Here is a 20,331-nt window from a genome sequence, read left to right on the forward strand (position 1 = left end):
ATGTTTCTATCTCTGTCTCCCTCTCCCTTCCTCTCTGAAATCAATAAAAATATATTTTAAATTTTTTTTATTGAGAAAGGAGAGAAAAATGTGGGGTTTTAGCTAGAGGAGAAAGCAGAATTGAGGAAGGACAACTAGATTAATAGGAAGAAGCCCAGGGGAGGGAAAAAGGGCAGGCCTGAGCTGGGCCCAGGGAAGGTGGCAGGTAGAGTCTAGAGGAGGCCTCACACTCTCACACCATATGGGAGGGGGAAGGGCAGATGATTTCCAGAGGAGTCCTGGGTGATGTGAAGGGGCACCAGTCAGAAAGCCAGGACCTGTTGGGTTTGGAGGTGGTGCAGGCAGCAACAGGAGGAGCTGGTTTACCAGGAGGTTTGAGAGAGGAAGAGAAGGGCTGGCCTTGTTCTGTAGGGAACTGGCTGGCATCATGAGGGGGAAGGCACAGAAGCTGTTGAGGGCTGCTGGGAATTCCGGTGGGCTGGAGAGAAGGAGTTAGTGGTGACATCACCTATTCCCAACAAAATAAAAGGGAGAGGCCAACTGGGCCTGGCTTCCCAAGTCATCTGTGAACCCCCACAAGCCTGAGGCTGCTTTGACCCTGCTTTCACTCCTACCCAGGCAGGAGAGGGGAAGTTTAAGAGAGGTAAGAAGCAGGGAATGCCACAATGGGGCAGGGACACTGAGGCTTTGCAAGGGGAAGATTGATCAGAGTGGATTCAGTGACACTCAGTGCACACTGCCTGCCAGGCTTCTGGCCATCCAGACATTCCTGGAGACCCTCTGGGACAGGCTGCCCCGCCCCCCTGTGGCAGTCTGCTCCATTCTGTATAGTTTTGAGTGGTTCCCAGTTCTCTAAATGAGACAAAGTTGACCTCCCTATAACTTCCCTGTTTATCCAAAGCTCTCCTGGGGGCCTATCGCCCACCAATCCTGTGACAGGTGCCTCCTGCCCTTTGACAGGTGCAGGGATGTCACACACACACACACACACACACACACACACACACACACCAGCTCATGCTCTCTTTCTCTGACAAGACTTTGGCCACGCTAACAATGGTGTGTTGAGTCTTATTTTCCAGAGTACGTGTTTACTCTGGAGGCCATTGTATGGGTAGTAAGAGTTGGGGCAGAAAGAATACCTTCGGGTCCCACCTGTGACAATGCTTGGGGTCAGGTTTCCTGATTTGCAGCCTATGATTCCCTGACCTGAGAAGTGGACTGCCTCTCCCACTGATGGGCCATAGATAGAACCCAGGAAGCAGGGGCAGGCCCCATTGATGCCCTGGTGCCCTGCCTTGTGCCTGGGCCAGGCTGGAGCTTCCAGTGGACAGAGTCCAAGTCTCTCTTCTCTTCCTTGCAGACCCCCAACCCTCAGAAGGAGCATTTGGAAAGGCCCCCCTGGCACCCAGCTGCTGTCTGAGCCTGCACCCTCCCTTCCCCTGCCCCCACACAGGTGGCACTCACATGTGGCCTCCAGTCCGGTCTTCTCTTGTGAGCATTCCCTCCTTCTCCATCAGCATCTGCCGGAAAGTCCTGACCTTCTGCCGGGTTTCCTCCTCAGAGTACCTGCAGGGGTGCATGAAGGGTGATGGCTGCTCTCTTCCTGCCTGTGTCCTCCCTGCCCCTCCCCCAGCCCTGTCAGAAGAGCACTTTCCAGCTTGGAATGGTCTGTCCAAGCAAGGCTTTCAATGCTGAGGAAGCGCAAGGCCTGCCCACTTTGTACCAAAGCAGCCAACCAACCAACTAAACAAACACCAGCCAGGCAAACAAATAAACGAAAGGAAGATTTGTTCCCAGAGGTGGGGAGACCAGGTAGGTGGGGCTATGCTTCCTTCTGGCCCTCATCCACCCCCAGGGCAGGCCTCCCTCCCACATGCTAACTACATGCACTCTGGACACATTTTAGGGAGAAGTGAGAATCCATGGCTTTTTCTGCTTTCCTAGCCTCAAGGACATCTGATCCTCACAATAACCTTGGGGGGTTCTTCAAACATCCCCATCTCTGCAGGATCAAGGCTACCAAGTGGCTTGCTGGGGATCCCAGTGTTAGATCCATTGCCTCTTTCTGTGTGAGTTGGGTGGGGTGGATGAAATCTGTGCCTTGAATGGAAGTTCTCACTTCTCTACTCCTTTCTCCCTTCCTCCCTCCTTGAGCCAGGTCTCAGGCTAGGGATCAAAATCCAGAATTCTCTCCTCCTTATCCTCACTCTGACACCCTGGAGTCAGTCTTCATCCTCTCTCACTGCACCACTGTGACAGCTGCTGCCTGGCCCTTCCAGCTCTCCTGGCATTTTTCTCCAGCTTGTGTCCTTGCTGCCCAGGTGGTGGGGTCATGTCTTTGTTCACCCAGCCCCTGGCCCTGTATCCAGTGACCGCTGCTAAATGAATCTTGGGGTTCCCAGCCCACACCCTTTCTCCTTTCTGGGCTGCAGGTCAGTGTCCTGGGTAAATAGGAATGAGGTCCAGTCTTGTCTCTATCACCCATTCACCATTCACCTTCTATCCATGCAGCAGGTCCAGCCTCCCCATTCAGCCTATTCATAAAAATAGTACATGTTTTCTCTTAGGGACTCCATATTGTTTCTCCATCCTTCTCTAATCAATTATTTTCTTCCCTTCAATAGCATGTGTGGAGGGACCCTGTCTTTTTTTAGAGCAATGTGGCAATTCTTTTAAAAAATCTTAAAAAATGAACACTCCCTTTGACTCAAATTAACTTCCAGGTTTACCCTGAGGAGATAATCATGGCTAAGCACAAAGAAGTGACTCATAGGGTGTGTACAACAGCATGGATACCCTCTGACCAGGTTAGGTGCTGATGTTTGTCCCTCCTGGATCCTGGCAGGTGGTTCCTGTGCTAGTCATATCTGTTGACTCCTCTGTGTTCTGCACTGGCCTGGTGTTCCCTGAGGGCAGGTACCTTGTCTGTCTGGGTTGCCATTGTGTCCCCAGTACCTGCCACCTTGCTTGCCTTATGTGGCACCCCAATGTTTTGATAAATGAGTGACTGGTGATGGAGAGGCATCGAAGAATTTGGAGGTTGGAAAGATTTTTTTATTTTGGAAAGATGGCTTTGGTGGTTGTGCAGAAGAGAGACCTGAAGGCAGAGAGGCCGCTATTGGGCTACTGCAGGGGTTCATGCAGGAAATGGTGAAGTTGGAGCTAGAGAGTAGGCCTGAGGATGGAAGGGAAGAAGAGGGCAAAAACTGTCTAGGTGGGAAAATGGCTGGGACTCAAGGGCTGATTGGACATGTTAGGGACAGGGGTAAGATAAGGAGCACAGCTTTTTAACCAGGTGTCTCCTGATGCCTAACTTGGGTCTAATCCTCTGCAGGTTCAGGCACCTTCGTGGCCCACCATATGGAGGGTTGAACCCTGCTTGGCAGGGGGAGAGGCCCATCTCTCCCAACTCCCACCCCCATCGCAGGGAGGATGTGTGGGGGTGTGGGGTGCTTAGGCCACACTAGACTGGTGTCTCTAACCCAGCTTCACCAAGCTCGGGGCCTGGCCCGTGGTGCCCTCCTCAGTCCCTGTTTAGCATTCAGCTGGAGGGTCCTTGTCCTTGTGTGTTGGGCAGTGCAGGGCCCTCGGACGGCTGGGTTGGTCTGGTGCGCAGGAAGAAGGGGTGGTGCCTCTCTCTGAGCAGTGGAGGCACGAGGAACTGCTCCCATTTCATCTTTTCCTCATACCAGCTTGTCATTGTCACCAGCACAGAGACAAGCAGCATAGGCCCCTTTAAAACGGCTTAGCTCCAGACTCTGGGAGGAAGACCCAGGCTGGCTGGCCCATTGGCACGGGGCTCTGCACGTGGTGGGATTGGGGAGGAGATAGCCCAAGAGCAAGGCTAGATTCCAAGTTGGATAGGAGGGGTCTCAGGCCAGGGTTCAAGCCCCATGTCTAGGGGTCTATGGAGCATGTGAGGCTGAGAAATGGGTTTCATTGAGACTTGGAATGGGACATGTGCAGGGACTTGGGGCTCATCCCAGAACTGGCAGGTTTACGGCAAGTTGACTAACTCTAGCACCTGTCGTTGAGGGCTGAGGGGCTGGATTGAATCAACTTGGTGGCTTGGGGAGGACCACTCTCTGCCCCAGGGTTTCATGCTGGGAGAAGCTGGGGACCCAGGAATAACATTTACTAGTTACTGGGCAAATAGGTCTCAAGTGTGACTGCCATCTCCTATTCTCCTCTCTCCTCCTATCTTTTGAGGTCAAGCCTCTCAGCTGAGGCTATGTGGAACAGTGATTAAGAGGGGAGGCAGGAGAGCCAGGCACTCCTATTTTTGAGTCCTGGCACCCCCCACCCCCAGTTGCCTAGCTTTGTGACCTTGGACAAGTTCATACACTTCTCTTAGCCTTAGCCCTTACATCTGTGAAATGAGATAGTAACCTGCCTTTCAAGGTTATCACAAGGATTAAGAGAGATGGTGCATATACAGTCCTTTGCCCATCACATAGTAGGTGCTCAATTAATCATAGTGATTGATTTTGTTCCAGAGTGATGGGAACAGAGGGTTTAGCTATCCCAAGCTCTCTGTTGTTTTCTACTCCAGACCCCTGCCAGATCAACAAGGTCCCACCCAGGTCAGGAGCCACCTGGACCTCTTCACTCTGCATTCCTAGGAGGCAAAGGCTGACATGGAAGGGAGGCTGGTACCCAAACCATTTACTCTTTGTGGAAGTGGCAGCATCTGCCAACTTAAGGCCACACTGGAGGCCTGGCTAGCATTGGCCAAACCCTCATACTAAAAGCCAAGGGCTTAGTCAATGATGTCTGTCTCCCTCGTCCCCACTCCCCTGTATGGGAAGGACACGCCAAATTTGTTGCTGCTTTGGGGACTTCCTGGGTTGCCCTCTGGGGCTGGGGTGGGATGAGGAGATACTGCATTTTAAAAGATATTCTCAGTCAAAACCGGTTTGGCTCAGTGGTAGAGCATCGGTCTGCAGACTGAAAGGTCCCAGGTTCGATTCAGGTCAAGGGCATGTACTTTGGTTGCGGGCACATCCCCGGTAGGGGGTGTGCAAGAGGCAGCTGGTCGATGTTTCTCTCTCATCGACATTTCTAGCTCTCTATCTCTCTCCCTTTCTCTCTGTAAAAAATCAATAAAATATATTAAAAAAAAAAAAAAGATATTCTCAGAGTGGAAAATGTTTCATTCTGCTGTCCTTGCCCAGACCTAGGCTCTTAGATAATCCCTTCCTTTGTCATTAATTTGGTTTTCACGGAGGAACAGAAGGGATGACTTCTGAGGCGGTAGATGGCCTCACTATTCCCATTTTATAAAAGAGGAAACAGAACAAGGGAGAGGGGAGGGCTCATAGCTCCACGCCCAACGAGGCCACCTTGCCACCACCACCATTGCCATGTGTCCTCACAGGAAAGGGCCTAGGTAGGGTGGGTGGGGATGTTTGTGGTGGTGGTGGGGGGGTGAGAACATCACATTGCACAGGCTGTGGGCTCTGTCCCCACCCCTACGGTGATTGCAGGCTGCACACAGAGGCTACCCTGGAAGGTGTTTCCAAATGCAGCATCAATCACCAGCGAATTAGCCTGCCATCCATCAATATTAAGGAAGGGATTGCTTTTTAATGAGGCCAAAGAATGCGTGTTCCTGTGACTAGTGGGAATATTTGTCAAGTGCCTGAGAACCTGGTAAATAAACGCAAATGAACCAGTGTTTCTAGAAATGGATATTAATGACTAGATTTGATAGCAGGGCAAGGGTCCCTAGTGTTTGTGGAGCATTTTCTGGGCACTGACTGGGGGCAGAAGAGCCCTGTCATGCCTTAGTCCACGGGACCCTCAGAACAATTTGGAAGGCAAGTAATTGGGGTTTGCCCAAGGTCACAGGCCTGGGCTTAAAAGCCTGGATTGTTTGGTTTCAGAGTGGCTATGGTCTTCACCCACCAGGCTGCAACTAAGAGGTGGGAGGAGAGGGGGAGAGCTAGTTTTGTGGGAGACTCCAGTCTAAGGACCACCTGCAGTAAAGACTTGGGTGGGAGGAAGGTGCCCTGACTGAACATCTGGAGACCTAGTGGGTACTTCCCAGAGAGGTACAGGTCCTTAATGCCTGGGGACTGACTGCAATGACTTGGCCAAATGTTATCCCCTTCCATCAAAGGCTGCCTTCATCTGGTAAAGGTCCTCCCAGGTGCAGAGAGGGGCTTGGGGCTCCTGGAGGAGGAGGAGATTCGCCAAGGGAAAGGGGTAGGGGGAAGGAGCTTCCTGAGGAATGTGCCTTAGGGTTCCCTGAATAAAGTCATCCCTTCTGTTCCCTACCCACAGCCATGCTCCCTTCACTCCTCTCCCAACTCAGCAGGGTTTGCAGGTTTAAGGTCTGGGGCTCTCTCTGCAGAAGGACACTCCATCCTATTCCCTACTCAATCCTGCCCCGGGATCTCATTTCTTCTGCTCATATCCACAGCTCATGGAACCTGTTTTCAGCTGCCAGCAGAGGCCTCCTTTTGGTCTGCTTTCAGTAGCCTTCCATCACCACTCTCTGAATCACCCTCCCTCCCCCGCCCCTCAACCTGGTCCCAGCTGGGGGTGAACACCAAGTCCCCGGGCCCCTGTCTTTTCTGTATCAGCCCTGCAGGAGGCTCTGGACCCAGGCCTTTCTTTCTGACGGCCTTCCTGATGGACTGCCCCTGGTGGCTCTCTCTGAGCCTCGGTGTCTTCCTGGGCTCCACAGGGACAGTGAGCTGTGTCTTGGCTGCCTCTGGAGGAGTCCAAGAGGACTGGATGGACAGACAAAAGTATGGTTTGGAAGGACTGCTGTATACAGGCTGTCTGGCCTGATGTGGCTCCAGGCCCAATCCCACCCATTGGCATTTCTGATTTCTCAGCTCACTGACAGTGCATATCTGACTGACAGGCCCTGCTCCCAACTTCGTCTCTCTCCGCAGCTAGCTCACTCCTTTCAGAGTACTCAGGACAGAGGCAAAAGGGAGCCTTGAGACTATTAGCTTTCCTCGGAGCTGCACAAGTGGATAGGCTTTGTTCCTGGGCTTCCTTGCTTTTTTTGTCTTCAGCCTCATGGGGAGGGCTGTCTCTACTAGACTTGCCAGGGAGGTCCCTCACAACTCCTCCTTCTCAGCTGGACAAACTCCTACTCATCCTTCAAGGCCCATTTGAATGTCTTCTCCTCTCAGAACCTCTCCTCTGAGCTCCTGAAGCACTTGGCCCTCTCCTGTCCTGTCCCGTCCCAATATTCTAACCTGTTTTGTGATGGAGTTGGTTGTTAACATGCTTGTTTCCTTTTTGAGATGGGGAGAGACTTTGAGGAAGTAACTCCGATCCAACTCTGGGTCCCAGCACAGTGCCCAGCACACTTATGTGCCCATGAGTGGTTCTGGGCCAGAGAGGATGAAACCAAGCTTCCAGATGTGGCAGCCAGCAGCAGTCCTTTGCTGAAACCACATACGTACTAAGGATCCATTGTGCTTTCTTGTCTGGCTGCAGCTCATGCTTGGCAGAGTCTAGGCAGCTAAATCCATCAATTTTATAGAAGGGGAAACTGAGGCACGTTTATATGCCTCTCTCCCGCACTGGACTGGACTGGATGTTTTTGAAAGGCATGAGTTGTGTCTCCTTGGCTGCTGTAAATCTGAGCTTGACATAGAGTGGGTGTTCAGGACAGTTTATTGGTTGAATAAACAAGTAAATGAATAAAAGTTCGGTTGGGTTTGCCATGGTTCCACTCCCACGGTTTCAGACTCCCTTCCCTTGGTCCCTTGCCATACTGTGCTCCAGGGTCCCCACTCTTGCCTAGCTCTGCTCTAGCCCCAGCCCTGCCCCCGCCCCTACTCGCTGGCCCTGCCCTGCAGCCCAACAGATTCCCCTTCTTGGGCCCCTGCAGCCAGCTCACCCCTGCTCCTCCATCATCTCCTGCAGCTCCATGCACTTGAGCTCCACGCGCCGCTTGCGCTCGTGGTCCAGGATCTCACGGTGCGCGCGCTTTACTAGCCCGGGCTCCGCGGCGCGCATCTCCTCCTCGGTCCGCGGCCAGTTCCCGGAGGAGGCTCCGGGTTGCGGGAAGCCGTTGGCAGCATCGGGCGGGGACGGCATGCTAGCTGCCCCGTTGTTCACGGTGGAGGACATAGCGGCTGGCCCCGGAGCTGCTGGCCTCGGCCCTGTGGGACCAGACACAGACATGAGGAGAGATGGTCAGTTCTCGGCCACCTGCTAAGCTCCTCTCTGCGCGGGTTAATCCTGAAGATTTAAAGGCCTACTCATGGCTCTAATCCGCTTCCCCTCAGACTGTGGAGGGGGATGGACAGCAAGTTTGCACCTTTGGGTCACCCCTCAGAGCAGGAGAGGGGATTGGGCACTGTGAGATGGGTGAATGCAGGCAGGACCGTAGATCGTTTCTAAGGGGCCTTGTCTTGGAATAGAATCATTTTTCAGGGACCTAGTAAGCACCTAGGAATATCCTCTCTGCCTTGTACCAATGCCTGGGCCTGTCTGCCTAGCCTTTGCCTGCCCACCTGCTTGCATCTCCCCAGGCAATCAAATGAGTCCCTGGGAAAGCTTGTTAGTTTCATTCTTGTTTTTCCTTCAGGGTCAGTTTAAATCTCCTTCTCCCCCAAACACTCACTGTCCTGGCTCTGGCTGGTGGGAATCCAGTCCACATGTGCTCCCACTTCCCAGGGCAGCCCTGCAGAGATGGGAAGCCAGAGCCTTCTCCGGACTTAGGGGCACTCCCACTGCAGATGCAGTTTTCAGTCCCCACTTCGATTTGGCTAACTGCCCCAAAGCCAGCAGTACAGGGCGGGGGGGTGGGGGGGGTAGACGGGGGCGGGGGGGGGGGGCTGATGCAGATTAAAAGCCCCCTTTGTTCTGGAAACACTGCTTCTGAGGATGTGACCAAAAGTGGCACTGACGTTAGCTTTGCAGGCAGACACAGCCTCCTACAGGCCCAGGGTGATATGAGAGTCAGCATGGCCTAGGAGGTAAGAAGCCCTGGCTCCACACTAGGCCCAAAGTAGAGCACATGCATGCATTTGAGTGGGCACACACATACACACGAAGGACCTATCTTAACAGAGGGAGGCACCTTCTGAGCTATTTCCATTTCCTTTCTCCAAGGCTCTGCTAGTTGCTAAGCAACAGGGAGGCCTCCTTCTCAGGGAGTGGGATGCCAGGGAGGGGAAGGGTGGAGGGAGGTGGGAAGAGAAGAAGAGAGTGGGTATATCTGGACATCCAGGATGGACCTTCCCTACAACACAACCCCCAACACACACTCCCCTTACTGGCCTCAGAATGATGGGGGTGGGGGACATTCAACGACACAGAGATTGGAAGGCAGAGAAGCGGGGGAGGGCATAACGGCTTTGAAAGGAACTTTGAGCCGAAACCTGTTTGGCTCAGTGGTAGAGCGTCAGTCTGTGGACTGAAAGGACCCAGGTTCGATTCAGATCAAGGGCATGTACCTGGGTTGCGGGCACATCCCCAGTAGGGGGTGTGCAAGAGGCAGCTGGTTGATGTTTCTCTCTCATTGACGTTTCTAGCTCTCTATCTCTCTCCCTTCCTCTCTGTAAAAAATTAATAAAATATATTAAAAAAAGAAAAAAGAAAAAGAAAGGGACTTTGAGAACACAGACTCCTTTGTATGTCTATCCTCTTAAGTCCCAAGTCCCTGAGTTCCAGGCCAGGCTCCTCCACTCCTTGCTATGTGACCCTGAGAACATCACTACCCCTCTCTGAACCTCTGATCCCCTCCTGTGTCTGGGGGCATCATCCAGACTCTGCAGGAGAGGAGGGCTCTTGGGCATATACAGACCAAAAATGTTCTTTTAATCTTTCTCCACCCCAAACCCTGCAGGCATCCTGCCTGTCCCTATCCCACCTCTGCACCCTAGCTCCACCACGGCTTCTCCTGGGGCACCCATAAGCATCACCTACTCTCCAGCCCCACACGGAGCTCTAGGAACCCTGCTCCCCCCTGCCTTGGCCACTGTGCTTAGTTCATGGGTGACACCTCCATATGTTGCTCACCTGAACCAAGTGCATGTATGGAGCTTGGAGAACACCACTGCCCTGGCCCACTGTAGCTCACCTATCATCCAGTTTGGCCCCTCAACCTCTCTTTTCAGCATTGCTCACATTTATCCACTTCCTTCCCTCCCATTACCATCTCAACCCAAGCCCCTCACTCTGGTCCACTTTGGCCTGAGTGTCCTGCCTCCCCCAAACCCCTATAACCCCCTACCCCCTCTGTCCATCCTGCATCAACAACCTGGGAGATCAGTCCAGGAGCAAATCAGGTGTCATGCTCTGATTAACACCTCTAGTTGCCTCCTTTGTCACTTTGACTGAAAGTTGTGACATAACCTGCCTTTTGATCTAGCCTTCATGCCCTCTCCAAGATGTTCTCCATCTTTCTTGCCTCTCCTTTTCCCTGGGACACTCTTCTCCTGACTCCTACATGTTCTTAAAGTGACTGCTCGTAGGCCTCACCACCTCCTGGAAGCCTTCCCTTAGCCCTATGGACGGTGCTGCCCTCTCAGAGCTCTTGCCGCTCATTGCTGTCACTATGAGTTCACAGGCCTGGCTCTCCCAGGCTGGGGGCATTTAGTTTTCTGCTCCTAGTGCCAGCAAAGTGCCCGAGCCAGTGGAGCTCGATGCATATGGATAGAACAAATGGAAAACAGTTATAATGGGAGGCGGGATGGAGGAATACCTGGCACTGCCCTCAATACAGCCTGCAAGACCCCTTCATGTTTTGCCCTATGCTGTCCTGCAGCTTCATTCCTTGATACACTTCATCCTGCAACCAGCATCCAGCCCCTCGGTCTTGGTCATGTGTTCCCAGACAAGCACGCTCACTCCTTTGTACCTTTGCCCATGTGGTCACCCTATGCTGGAATACCTGTTGCCCTCTTCTCCATCCGGGGAACTTCTACTCATCCTTCAGGGCCCAGCCTAACTGTCACCTTCCCTGGGGAGCCTTCCCCACCTCTGAGGAAGGGCATGGAGGCTAGATCAAAAGGCAGGTTATGTCACAACTTTTAATCAAAGTGACAGGAGGCAACTAGAGGCCGTCAATCAGAGCATGACACCTGATTTGCTCCTGGACTGACCTCCCAGGTTGCTGGTACCAGGATGGACAGAGAAGGTGAGGGGTTGGGGGGAGAGGAGATAGGACACTCCTTGACTCCCACTGCTTTTGTCCTCACCTCTTTAGATAGGGGGTTCAACTTGTTTTCATCCAACCTCTGTTCTAGTCTGTGAGCTCTTTGAGGGGAGGGGACCGTCCCTTCATTACAGCTCCTCAGAACCTCCCCACAACTTGGCAATGCTGGAGGCACATTAAAGGTGTGGGTAGAAAGCCAGGTTTTTAGCCATGCTGCTCTGCAGGCTTACCTTCTGATGCGAGTAAGGCTCCCCAACTCCTTGCAGGCAGGAGTAAAGGAGCTAGCTGACGGGGCTATTCTGAACATCAGATCTCCAGACCCTGAGAAATTCTATTCCCAGCACTAGGGAAATGTCTGGGTGAGATTGCTATGCTTCTGGGGCAATCTTTCAGGGTGCGAGGTACAGGGGGCAGGTGCAGTCTGCATTTCACTAGGACAGAAGGTGGATTCTACCAACTTCTGGTGAGTTGGAGGGTGCCAGGCAGGAATCTGAGGTAGGTTATTCAAAGGATGACCCTTTAAGCCCTAGAGAAGAGACAGGGGCCATTGCTCACTATGTTAGGGTTGCTGGGCCAGCAAACCAGGGAGTTACTGCAGGCACATGGTCTTTCTGTGAGGCACTGATGTTATCTTTTATGAAATCCTTGTGAGATTTCATAAGACAAAGATACATCATGCCATAACCGGTTTGGCTCAGAGGATAAAACTCAGGAGGCTGAAAGGTCTCAGGTTTGATTCCAGTCAAGGGCATGTACCTTGGTTGCAGGCACATCCCCAGTAGGAGGTGTGCAGGAGGCAGCTGATCAATGTTTCTCTCTCATGGATGTTTCTAACCCTCTATCCCTCTCCCTTCCTCTCTGTAAAAAGTCAATAAAATATATTAAAAAGAGAGAGAGAGAGAGAGAGAGAGAGAGAGAGAGAGAGAGAGAGAGAGATCGTGCTGGTGGGAACTAATAGTCTGTACTGTTGTAATTGGTGGATAGATTGACCTATGCTTAAGAGAGCTACCTAATAGGTCAATGTCACATTAGATGGAGGTATTTAATGGGGGACTATAAGGCTCTGTCCTCACCATTGACCCAATATGCTCACCATTGAAGAGAACTTCGACAATCTGATAATCAGATTCACCAAGGATACAATCTGGGAAGGCTCATGAATTCAGTCAGAATCTAAAAGGACTCAACAGACTAGAGCAACGGAAGGAATCTAAGAAGGTGAAACAGGATAGTGAAAAATGCCACATTCTGGAACTAACTTTCTAAAATTGGAATAGAAATAGTGTAGAGGCAGTATATTTAGGAAGGACTTACAGGTTTTCAATGGTCAGAGATTCAATCATGATGTGGCTGCCAAAAGTCTATGTTATCCTATGTTATAGCAACAAAAATATGATATATAGAATAAGGAAATGATAAGAATATATGGACAACCAGATCCCTATCTTTAAGTATTTAAAGGATTGTAGAGGATATAGGCCAAACTGAATCTGCTGGAAGCTTATAAGAAGTAGGTAGGGTTGCCAAATTTGGCAAATAAAAATATAGAATGTGCAATTAAATCAAATTTGAATTTCATAAATTTCATATTTGGAACATACTTATACTAAAAAATTTATTCACTGTTTATCTGAAATTCAAATTTAACCTGGTGTCATGCATTTTATATGTTCATGCTACCTGAGACTCACCCCAGATCTAATGAATAAAAATCTTAAATTGTTAATGTTCCCCAGGTGATTTTGATGTAGATCATGGACTAGTAATTGGGAGCCCTGTCAGAGCAGCAGTTCCCACATTTTATCAGGCCTCAGAGTCACCGGAGGGCTTGTTGAAACCAGCGGCTGGGCCCCACCCTGAGCTTCTGACTCAGTAGATCTGGGGTAGTGTCTGAGAATTTGAATTTCTAACAAGTTCTCAAATGCTGTCCTTTGACCTCACTGAGAGGAACAAGGTCCTAGCCAATCTCTCACTATCATTCTGTCCCCTTCAGAGACTCACCCACTGTTGGCCTTTGTCCCAGAAGACAAATCCAAATTTCTTCAGGGAAGTCATCTAGAGTGGACCTCAACTAAACCCATAAAAGATTCCTCCTCTCCCCCCAATCAGATCTTAATAATAAAAAAAAACACAAAAACACAAAACTAGCCAAAACCTGGCTCAGTGGATAGAGCGTCGGCTTGCGGACTGAAAGGTCCCAGGTTCGATTCCAGTCAAGGGCATGTACCTTGGTTGCGGGCACATCCTCAGTGAGGGGTGTGCAGGAGGCAGCTGATTGATGTTTCTCTCTCATCGATGTTTCTAACTATCTGTACCTCTCTCTTCCTCTCTGTAAAAAATCAATAAAATATATTTAAAAACAAACAAACAACTAAGCAGTTCAGTTCATCCCAGGATGAGTGAGTTCCCCATTACAGAGACTGTTCAAGCAGGAGATAGATACTATATTCACTCACTCATCCACCCATCATCTACTCAGGGGGCCCCACCCTATGAAAGGCTGAGGATTTGGAGATAAACAAGAGTCCATCCTGGCTATCTGGGAGCTCGCAGGCTGGCTTGGGAAACCAAGAGTTATCGGGTGTGTGTGATAGAACAGAATTTGAGGAGTGTCTGCAGCTTTGCCTGGTTGGTCAGGGCAGGGTTCCCAAAAGGGGTGGGCGGGGCTGGAGGCAGGGACACCAGAGCAGGTGAGGCCTGAACAGAATTCAAGAAGTAGGCAGACTTGGCAGGATGAGACTGGTTGTGGATGAAATGACTTGAGGGGCCAGGTGGATTGTACAGCCATTTACTGCAATGGGGAACGTGGAGGGAAGACTAAGAGTGTGTTTAGGGCAAGAGGCTTGAGGGGGTCAAGCAGGCAGATATGACATCTAGAGCCATAACCCTAACCCTGACCCTAACTTACCAAGGTCCCTGAGGACACTGACAGTCTCTTTGGAGACAGCAGCAAATGGGAAGTATTTTTTCTACTGCTAGTTGGCTAATGGACCCTGAGAAAGTTTCTTCCCCTCTCTGGACTCTTGTTTCCCCACTGGCCAATGCAGGGAGCGGGGCTGGACTCAGAGACCCCACAGGTCCTTTCCTATTCTGGAAATCTAGGTAACTATAAATGTGTACTGCCAAGCCTCCAGCCTACCTCCTTCCTGCTTCTACAGCCACTGCTGCCACCCCCAGAGCTCCTCCCTGAGGCTGTCTCCAGCACTGGGTCAGGTCCCAAGGGCAAGCCCAGAGGCTGGGCCAGCCAAACCCATGTGCAGATTAAGTGGTTAAAGAGCCAGACCTCTAATTTACAAGCCTCATGGCTGAGTCCCTGGGCATCCCTTCTACTCCCAGACCCAAGCCTGGGTCCCTTGAGTAGACCTGGCGGAGGACAGTTTGGCTGCTGGTACCTGCAAGTCCAGCCCTGCTGGTAGAGATTAATTGAAGGTGAAACAGTCCATCTGTACTGCAGTGTCCAGTCTGCTGACAGGCACGGAGGCCGCTCAGCTAATGAGATCATCACTCATCCTGGGCTCAGAAGGGAGAGATGCTCACTCAGATAGGTAGTGACCTGGCCGGATCTGGGGAGAGGGAGCAGTGGATGACGTATGTGTCTGAGGGGGAGACTGGGCCTTGCTTTGGGGAACCCTGGTTTGAGGCAGAGACAGGGCTATACTCTTTGGGAACTCGTAATCTGAGTGACCTCGTCATATGCCTTAAGTTCTGTGCCTCAGTTTCCTTGCCTGGAAAATGGAACTAATAATAGCACCCTTCCTAGAGGTTTGTTGTAAAGGATGAATACATGTGAAATGCTACCACAGTGCTTAGCATGCAGTGAGTATCTCACACGTGGTACCAATGTTTGTTATTATTTGTCAGTGGTGATTGCCCTGTTCTGAACTTGGGGGAGACCCTAGTCATCCAGGGGGAGATGTCCAGGAGCCTCAGGTCATGGGTCTGGCACTCAGGAGGCTGCGATCGGGCCTGATTTGGGACCTGTCATTACAGAGTTGGAGACTGAGCCTGGAGAGTGAACACGTTGCTGATTGTGGAGGGAAGAGAGGGCAGAAGCAGGAGCTCAGGGCAGGAGGTGTGGGCCACTTTGAGGAGCCTGCTGAGGTGACATGGGCCACTTTCCTATGGCTGGCCTCAGCAAACTCCTCCCCGCCCCATCTCACTCCCAGAGTGTCAGCCTCCAGCACCAGTGGCATCCACCTAAGGGCCCCCTTTGTTCTGGAGGCTCTGAAGCCTCTCTCACCAGGGGGCAGCACTCACTGACCTGGGGGCCTCTTTCCCTGCCTCCACCTGCCAGACACCCCGTTGATGATGCCAAGACTCAAGGCCTACACACCCTCAAATGTACAGGTTCCCACAGCTTTAAGTAAGCTCTCGATCCCCAGTCACACACAATATAACCACATTCTTGTTACAAAGGTCTGTCTGTGGTTCCCCATGGGCCCAGGAAAGCCAGGGGTGGGGTGGGTGGACAAGGAGCACTGGATTTGGAGTCAGAGGACTTGAGCTTGAATTTTGGTTCTAGCTGGGTGACCAGGGAAAGTCACTAAACCTCCTGACCTCTGTTTTCCCATCTGTAAAATGAAGACAATATTCCTTACCTCACAGAGTGGTGGGATCATTCATTCTCTCAGTGACAAGCTTGTTATGAAGACAGACCCTAATTACACCCTCTCCCTGCACCCTGGCTTGGTGCTGGGGTAATAAATAAGAGGCCAGAGAAAGTCTGCTTGGCCTGGGAAGGTCAGGGAAGGCGTCACAAAGGCGATGGTTTTGAACTGGCCCTTTGGAAGATGCGTTGCTCCTTGTAAGGAAGGAAAATTCCAGGTGGGGGCCAGCACAGGCTCAAGGCAAGGGCAGGCAGGGTGCAGGGCCCTGAGACTAAGTGGACCAGGGTGGAGTGGAATCATGATGGGCAGCTGCCTTTCTTTGAGGTGGGGGCTGTGAGCACAGTGTGAAGCCTTCCTGAGAAAAAGCCCAGTGTGAGAGAGAGGGTAGAAAGGGACATGCCTCCTGAATCTCCTGGAGGAAAAGAATTCTTTGTAACTGACAGAAACATGATGGAACTGACAAACACACATGAAACCACATACCTAGGTTGTGAAACTAAGTTCGGTCTTTGCAAAAATGAGAGTGCAACAATGGCTTGTCAAAAGATTTTGTCCACGCTGGGAAAGAACACCCATCTCCGCTGTGTCCATGAAAGCTCAGGGTGTCTCACCCCACCTCAATCCCTGACACTGAAGCCATCGGTACCTGTGACACCGATGTGTTTCCTGAGCACCGGGGGAAGGGGCTCTCCCCTCAACCTCACCCTTCCCTGTGGGGACCCTTCTCTAGACTCCAGAAGCTTAATCAGGCCAGTGGCTACAACACACTGAAAGCCTTCCCCATGCTCCCTGCCCAGGAGGGTGGGGTTAGGGGAGGGGTCAAGGCCACAGGATGGAGTGAAAGCCCTCAGCTCGAGGGGCAGGTCAAGCCCTCATGTCACAGCTATTCAGCAAGTGGGCACTCTGGGGCCCAGCAGAGAGCAAGAGAGAGATATAGGGGGAGAAGCAGGGATGCCTGTAATGTAGCAAGATAAGCGCTGGAATGGCGGACATGTAGAACATTAACTGAGAGGGTGTGTGTGTGAGAAGGAGTGTCGTTAGGAGGTCTTCCTGGAGGAGAGATCTTGAAGTGTACATAGGAGCTGGTGGGACAAAGAAGGGAAGGAAGGATATCACGGGTAGTGTGTGGGGCAGGTGTGAAGAAGCTTAATGAGGAAAGAGGCAAGAGCATGGGCTTGTGGCACAGCTGAGCACAGTGGATGGGAGGAGACAGAGGATCTAGGGCTATACCTTGCAGGCAATAGGGAGCCATAGAAGGCTGTTGAGCTGGAGAGGTCATGATCAGATCTGCATTTTGGAAAGATCTCTTTTGCTAACCGGTGCCTTCACTTTTGCTGGCCCTTACCCTTTAGAGAGAGGTGTGACCCTAAGTCCACATTAACTCAGTCACCATTCATTAAGGCAGACATAAAACTTGAAATGCATTAATAAATAGACTCAATGGACGCGTGCAGATCAGCAAGTGGCAGAAGAGCCAGCCTATGTTCAAATCACTTACTATGTGCCCCAAACTGACTTAGCTTCTGTGCTGTTCCCTCATTTGTAAACTGGTGTTAATATAAGCAACCCCCTCAAGGTTGAAGGAATTAACCGGTTAGTTAAGAGCACTTACTAAGTTCTGTGTCTAAATACCTTTGCTAGTATTACCATAAACAATGCCAACCAGTCTAAACCACCACAGGCATGGGTGGGGCATATAGATCAGCATAAATCACAACAGATTAAGTAGATAATTTACCATTCCAAATCAGTACCAACTTGTGAAGACTAGTAGGCCAACAAGGTCACTTTTCACAGATAACGACCCACTTGGACCAGTGGAGACCAGCATTCACTGCTAAGAAAATGCTGCAGGGTGAGGCCTGGGAGGAAGGCGCTGGGCTGGCCGGCAGTGAGAGGGTTAGCTAAGTGAGCTTCCTCTGCCTCCTGGGGACTCTCTCAGGAGGGTAGGGCAGGAGATGCTGGCTCTGCTACTTGTTACCCAACCCTCCTGAAGATGCTGTCTGGGAGGGAGGAGAGAGAAATGCTGAAAGCCTTCCTTTCAATTATTCAGCAGCCAGAGCTTCCTGCCGCCCCTGCTGGAGCCAGAGGAAGTCTTTGGCCAGAGTCCCCAGGCTGGGGCTGGCTGGGATGACGGAGTGCTGGTTCCAGGAGGGCCAGGCAGCCTGGCTTACGGTGGTGCTGATACCATATCCTGGGCCTGGGCCTCAGTGCTCTTGGTCCTCTCCTGCCCTCCCCTCTCCACCCCTGTGCTGGCGCTGTGCCCTGCCCTGCAGTCTCAGTCTATGCTATGGAATGGAGGTGTGGGGGATGCCAAGTTCTCAGAAGCAAAATAGGAGGTCCTGGGCAGGCAAAGGAAGGCGGGAAAGCCCACTGACCACAGGAGAAAGCCCAGGGAACTTAGCTGGGCCCTGGGTCCTGGGCATCCTGTCCAGCCCCTGATGTGTCTCAGACACGGCACTCTGCTCCACCCAAGAACACACTGGTCTATGCTGCTCCCTCTACGCGGAATGCTCTTACCCTTCCATTCATCCGACAAGCCTCTGCTTAAGCATCCCCTCCTTGATGAAGCCTTCCATGACCTCCACCATGGGACACACATCTGTTGTGCTCCTGGAGCCTAAGCCCTCTGGTTCCCACTCTCAGCATTTACCTCTGTTCTACAGCGACTGTTAGCTCCCTGGCCTGGTGAGTGCTCTCCACGGGCAGTGACTGGGATGCTTCCATTTCCATGTCCCTGATGCTCAGCATAGAACTTGGCACAAAGCAGCCACCTGTGAACGCTTGTAGAAACCCAGACTGTGTTTGGACTGACAGTGAGCTCACTACTTGTTTTTTTATTACTGCCATCTCTGGGGACCTCAGTGAGAAAGGTCTCTAGTTACTGCTTTTAATATGCCTAGACTTCATGTGTTGACATTTGCCTGGGTCACATTGTCATAAGGCCTGGGGTCCAGCTCTGTCTTTGAAGGGATAGGGTGGACTTGCCTGCCTGTCAGCCTAGGGTCCCTGTTCCTCCTGTCCCTGTTGGCTTTGATTTGGGTTCCCAAAGCAGAGGACCTGAGTGGCAGGGTCCAGGGACAAGGAACTTGCTTCTCAGAGAGGCCCCAGGACAGGCCATCAAGAACCTCAATCAGACTGGATACATCAACAGAAGACGGTGGGGAACCCACAAACCACAGTAAACCAGTAATACAGACCGGTGGAATGGAGCAGAACACGTAATACTGATCATTGAAAATAATACAGACCAGTTCCACCCAATAGACAGATCTGTATAGAGCAGTAATCAGCAAACTCATTAGTCAATAGAGCCAAATATCAACAGTATAACAATTGAAATTTCTTTTGAAAACCGACTTCTGCGCATGGGCCACGAAGTTTCAATCGCACTGTATGTGCGCACCTGCATGTGGTATTTTGTGGAAGAGCCACACTCATGGGGCCAAAGAGCCGCATGTGGCTCGTGAGCCGCAGTTTGCTGACCACTGCTATACTATAGAGCAATACTGATACCAAATAAGCAAGTAGTATTTTAGCCTCCCATGCACTCTGGTGGAACAAAGAAATCCCTGCCCCCACCCAGACCCTTCTGCTCCTATTCAGGGCCCTCATTGGCCTTCAGGGAGCTGCAGCCATCCAGCCAGGGAGCAGGCAGCTTCCTGTTGCTGTCTGAGCTAGAATGTAGATCTGGGAGCCCGAGAAAGGGCGCCTGATGGCATGGGCACCCAAGGAGGTGGTGATCCCTTTGTCCTGGGAGGGTCCAAGCCAGATGGCGTTGGTAAGGTGTCTTAGGGAGAGCCATGTAATTATGTGTCAGGACTCCAGGCTCTCCAAGGACCCTCCCATGCTGATCCTGGAGTTAAATCAGAGGAACCAGTATGCTCTCATCTGCTTCTATCACCCCCGTCATCTCCATCTCTTCCCCATCCGGTCCCTCCCCTCCCAGGCTCACACCTGGGCTGAGGAAAGATAAGGTGAGCTAGAAGTTCTGTAACCAGATATCTTTTCCTCTTGGTGCCTCAGTTTCCTCATCCAGATGACATGTCAGGAGCCAGGGTAAGGCTGGGCTCTGAGTCCCGAGACTGCGAATAATCAAAGTTGTGGGAGATGTGCCTCCCCAGGAGCTATCAGGAGGAAGGGTGTGCTGGGACAGACAGATAAGAGCCTTCTACCCACTGGGGCTGGTGACAGGAGAAGCCAGGGGCAGCTGCCTCCGCTGCCTACACAGTCTCATTATGGAAAATTCCCTCTATTGACTCTGCTCTAATCAGGCAGGCTGCCCTGGGCATCCCAACCCCCCCCCCCCCCCCCAGGTTTCTGCTGGGCCGGGTGAGATCAAAGAGAGCTGGGCTGGGGGCTGGAGCCTGGAGCCTCAGCTGCCATTCTCATCGATCCAGATGCGCCTCTTGTTGCTATGCAACAGCTTCCAGTCTCTCCTGTTCCTTCCTCCCCCCAGGGGCTGCAGGAGAGGGCAGTTAAGGGGTGGGGGAGAGACCCTACATTCATTCTCTAGGTTTTCTCGGCACCAAGCTAGAGAGCTATGTGGCCAAGTGGGGAGCCACTCCACCTGCCCAGGAAGTGTTC

At 51.7% G+C, this 20,331-nt stretch overlaps 1 protein-coding gene across 6 annotated transcripts in view; it reads right to left on the reverse strand.

The window, feature by feature from the left end:
• The window catches only part of SRRM3 (serine/arginine repetitive matrix 3), a 58,238-nt gene that overhangs the window by 28,867 nt on the left and 9,040 nt on the right, over positions 1-20,331 (reverse strand). For all 6 annotated transcript variants that reach the window (XM_084881547.1, XM_084881546.1, XM_084881545.1 and 3 more), the window contains exons 2-3: positions 7,871-8,135; positions 1,468-1,569 (exon numbers count right to left, since the gene is read on the reverse strand). In XM_084881547.1, the coding sequence (XP_084737673.1) occupies positions 1,468-1,569; positions 7,871-8,103 (335 nt within the window). In that variant the 5' untranslated portion in view covers positions 8,104-8,135. The remainder of the gene's footprint in view (positions 1-1,467; positions 1,570-7,870; positions 8,136-20,331) is intronic.

This window comes from Pipistrellus hanaki (assembly GCF_964339955.1).
Source record: "Pipistrellus hanaki genome assembly, chromosome: 4".
NCBI lineage: Eukaryota > Metazoa > Chordata > Mammalia > Chiroptera > Vespertilionidae > Pipistrellus > Pipistrellus hanaki.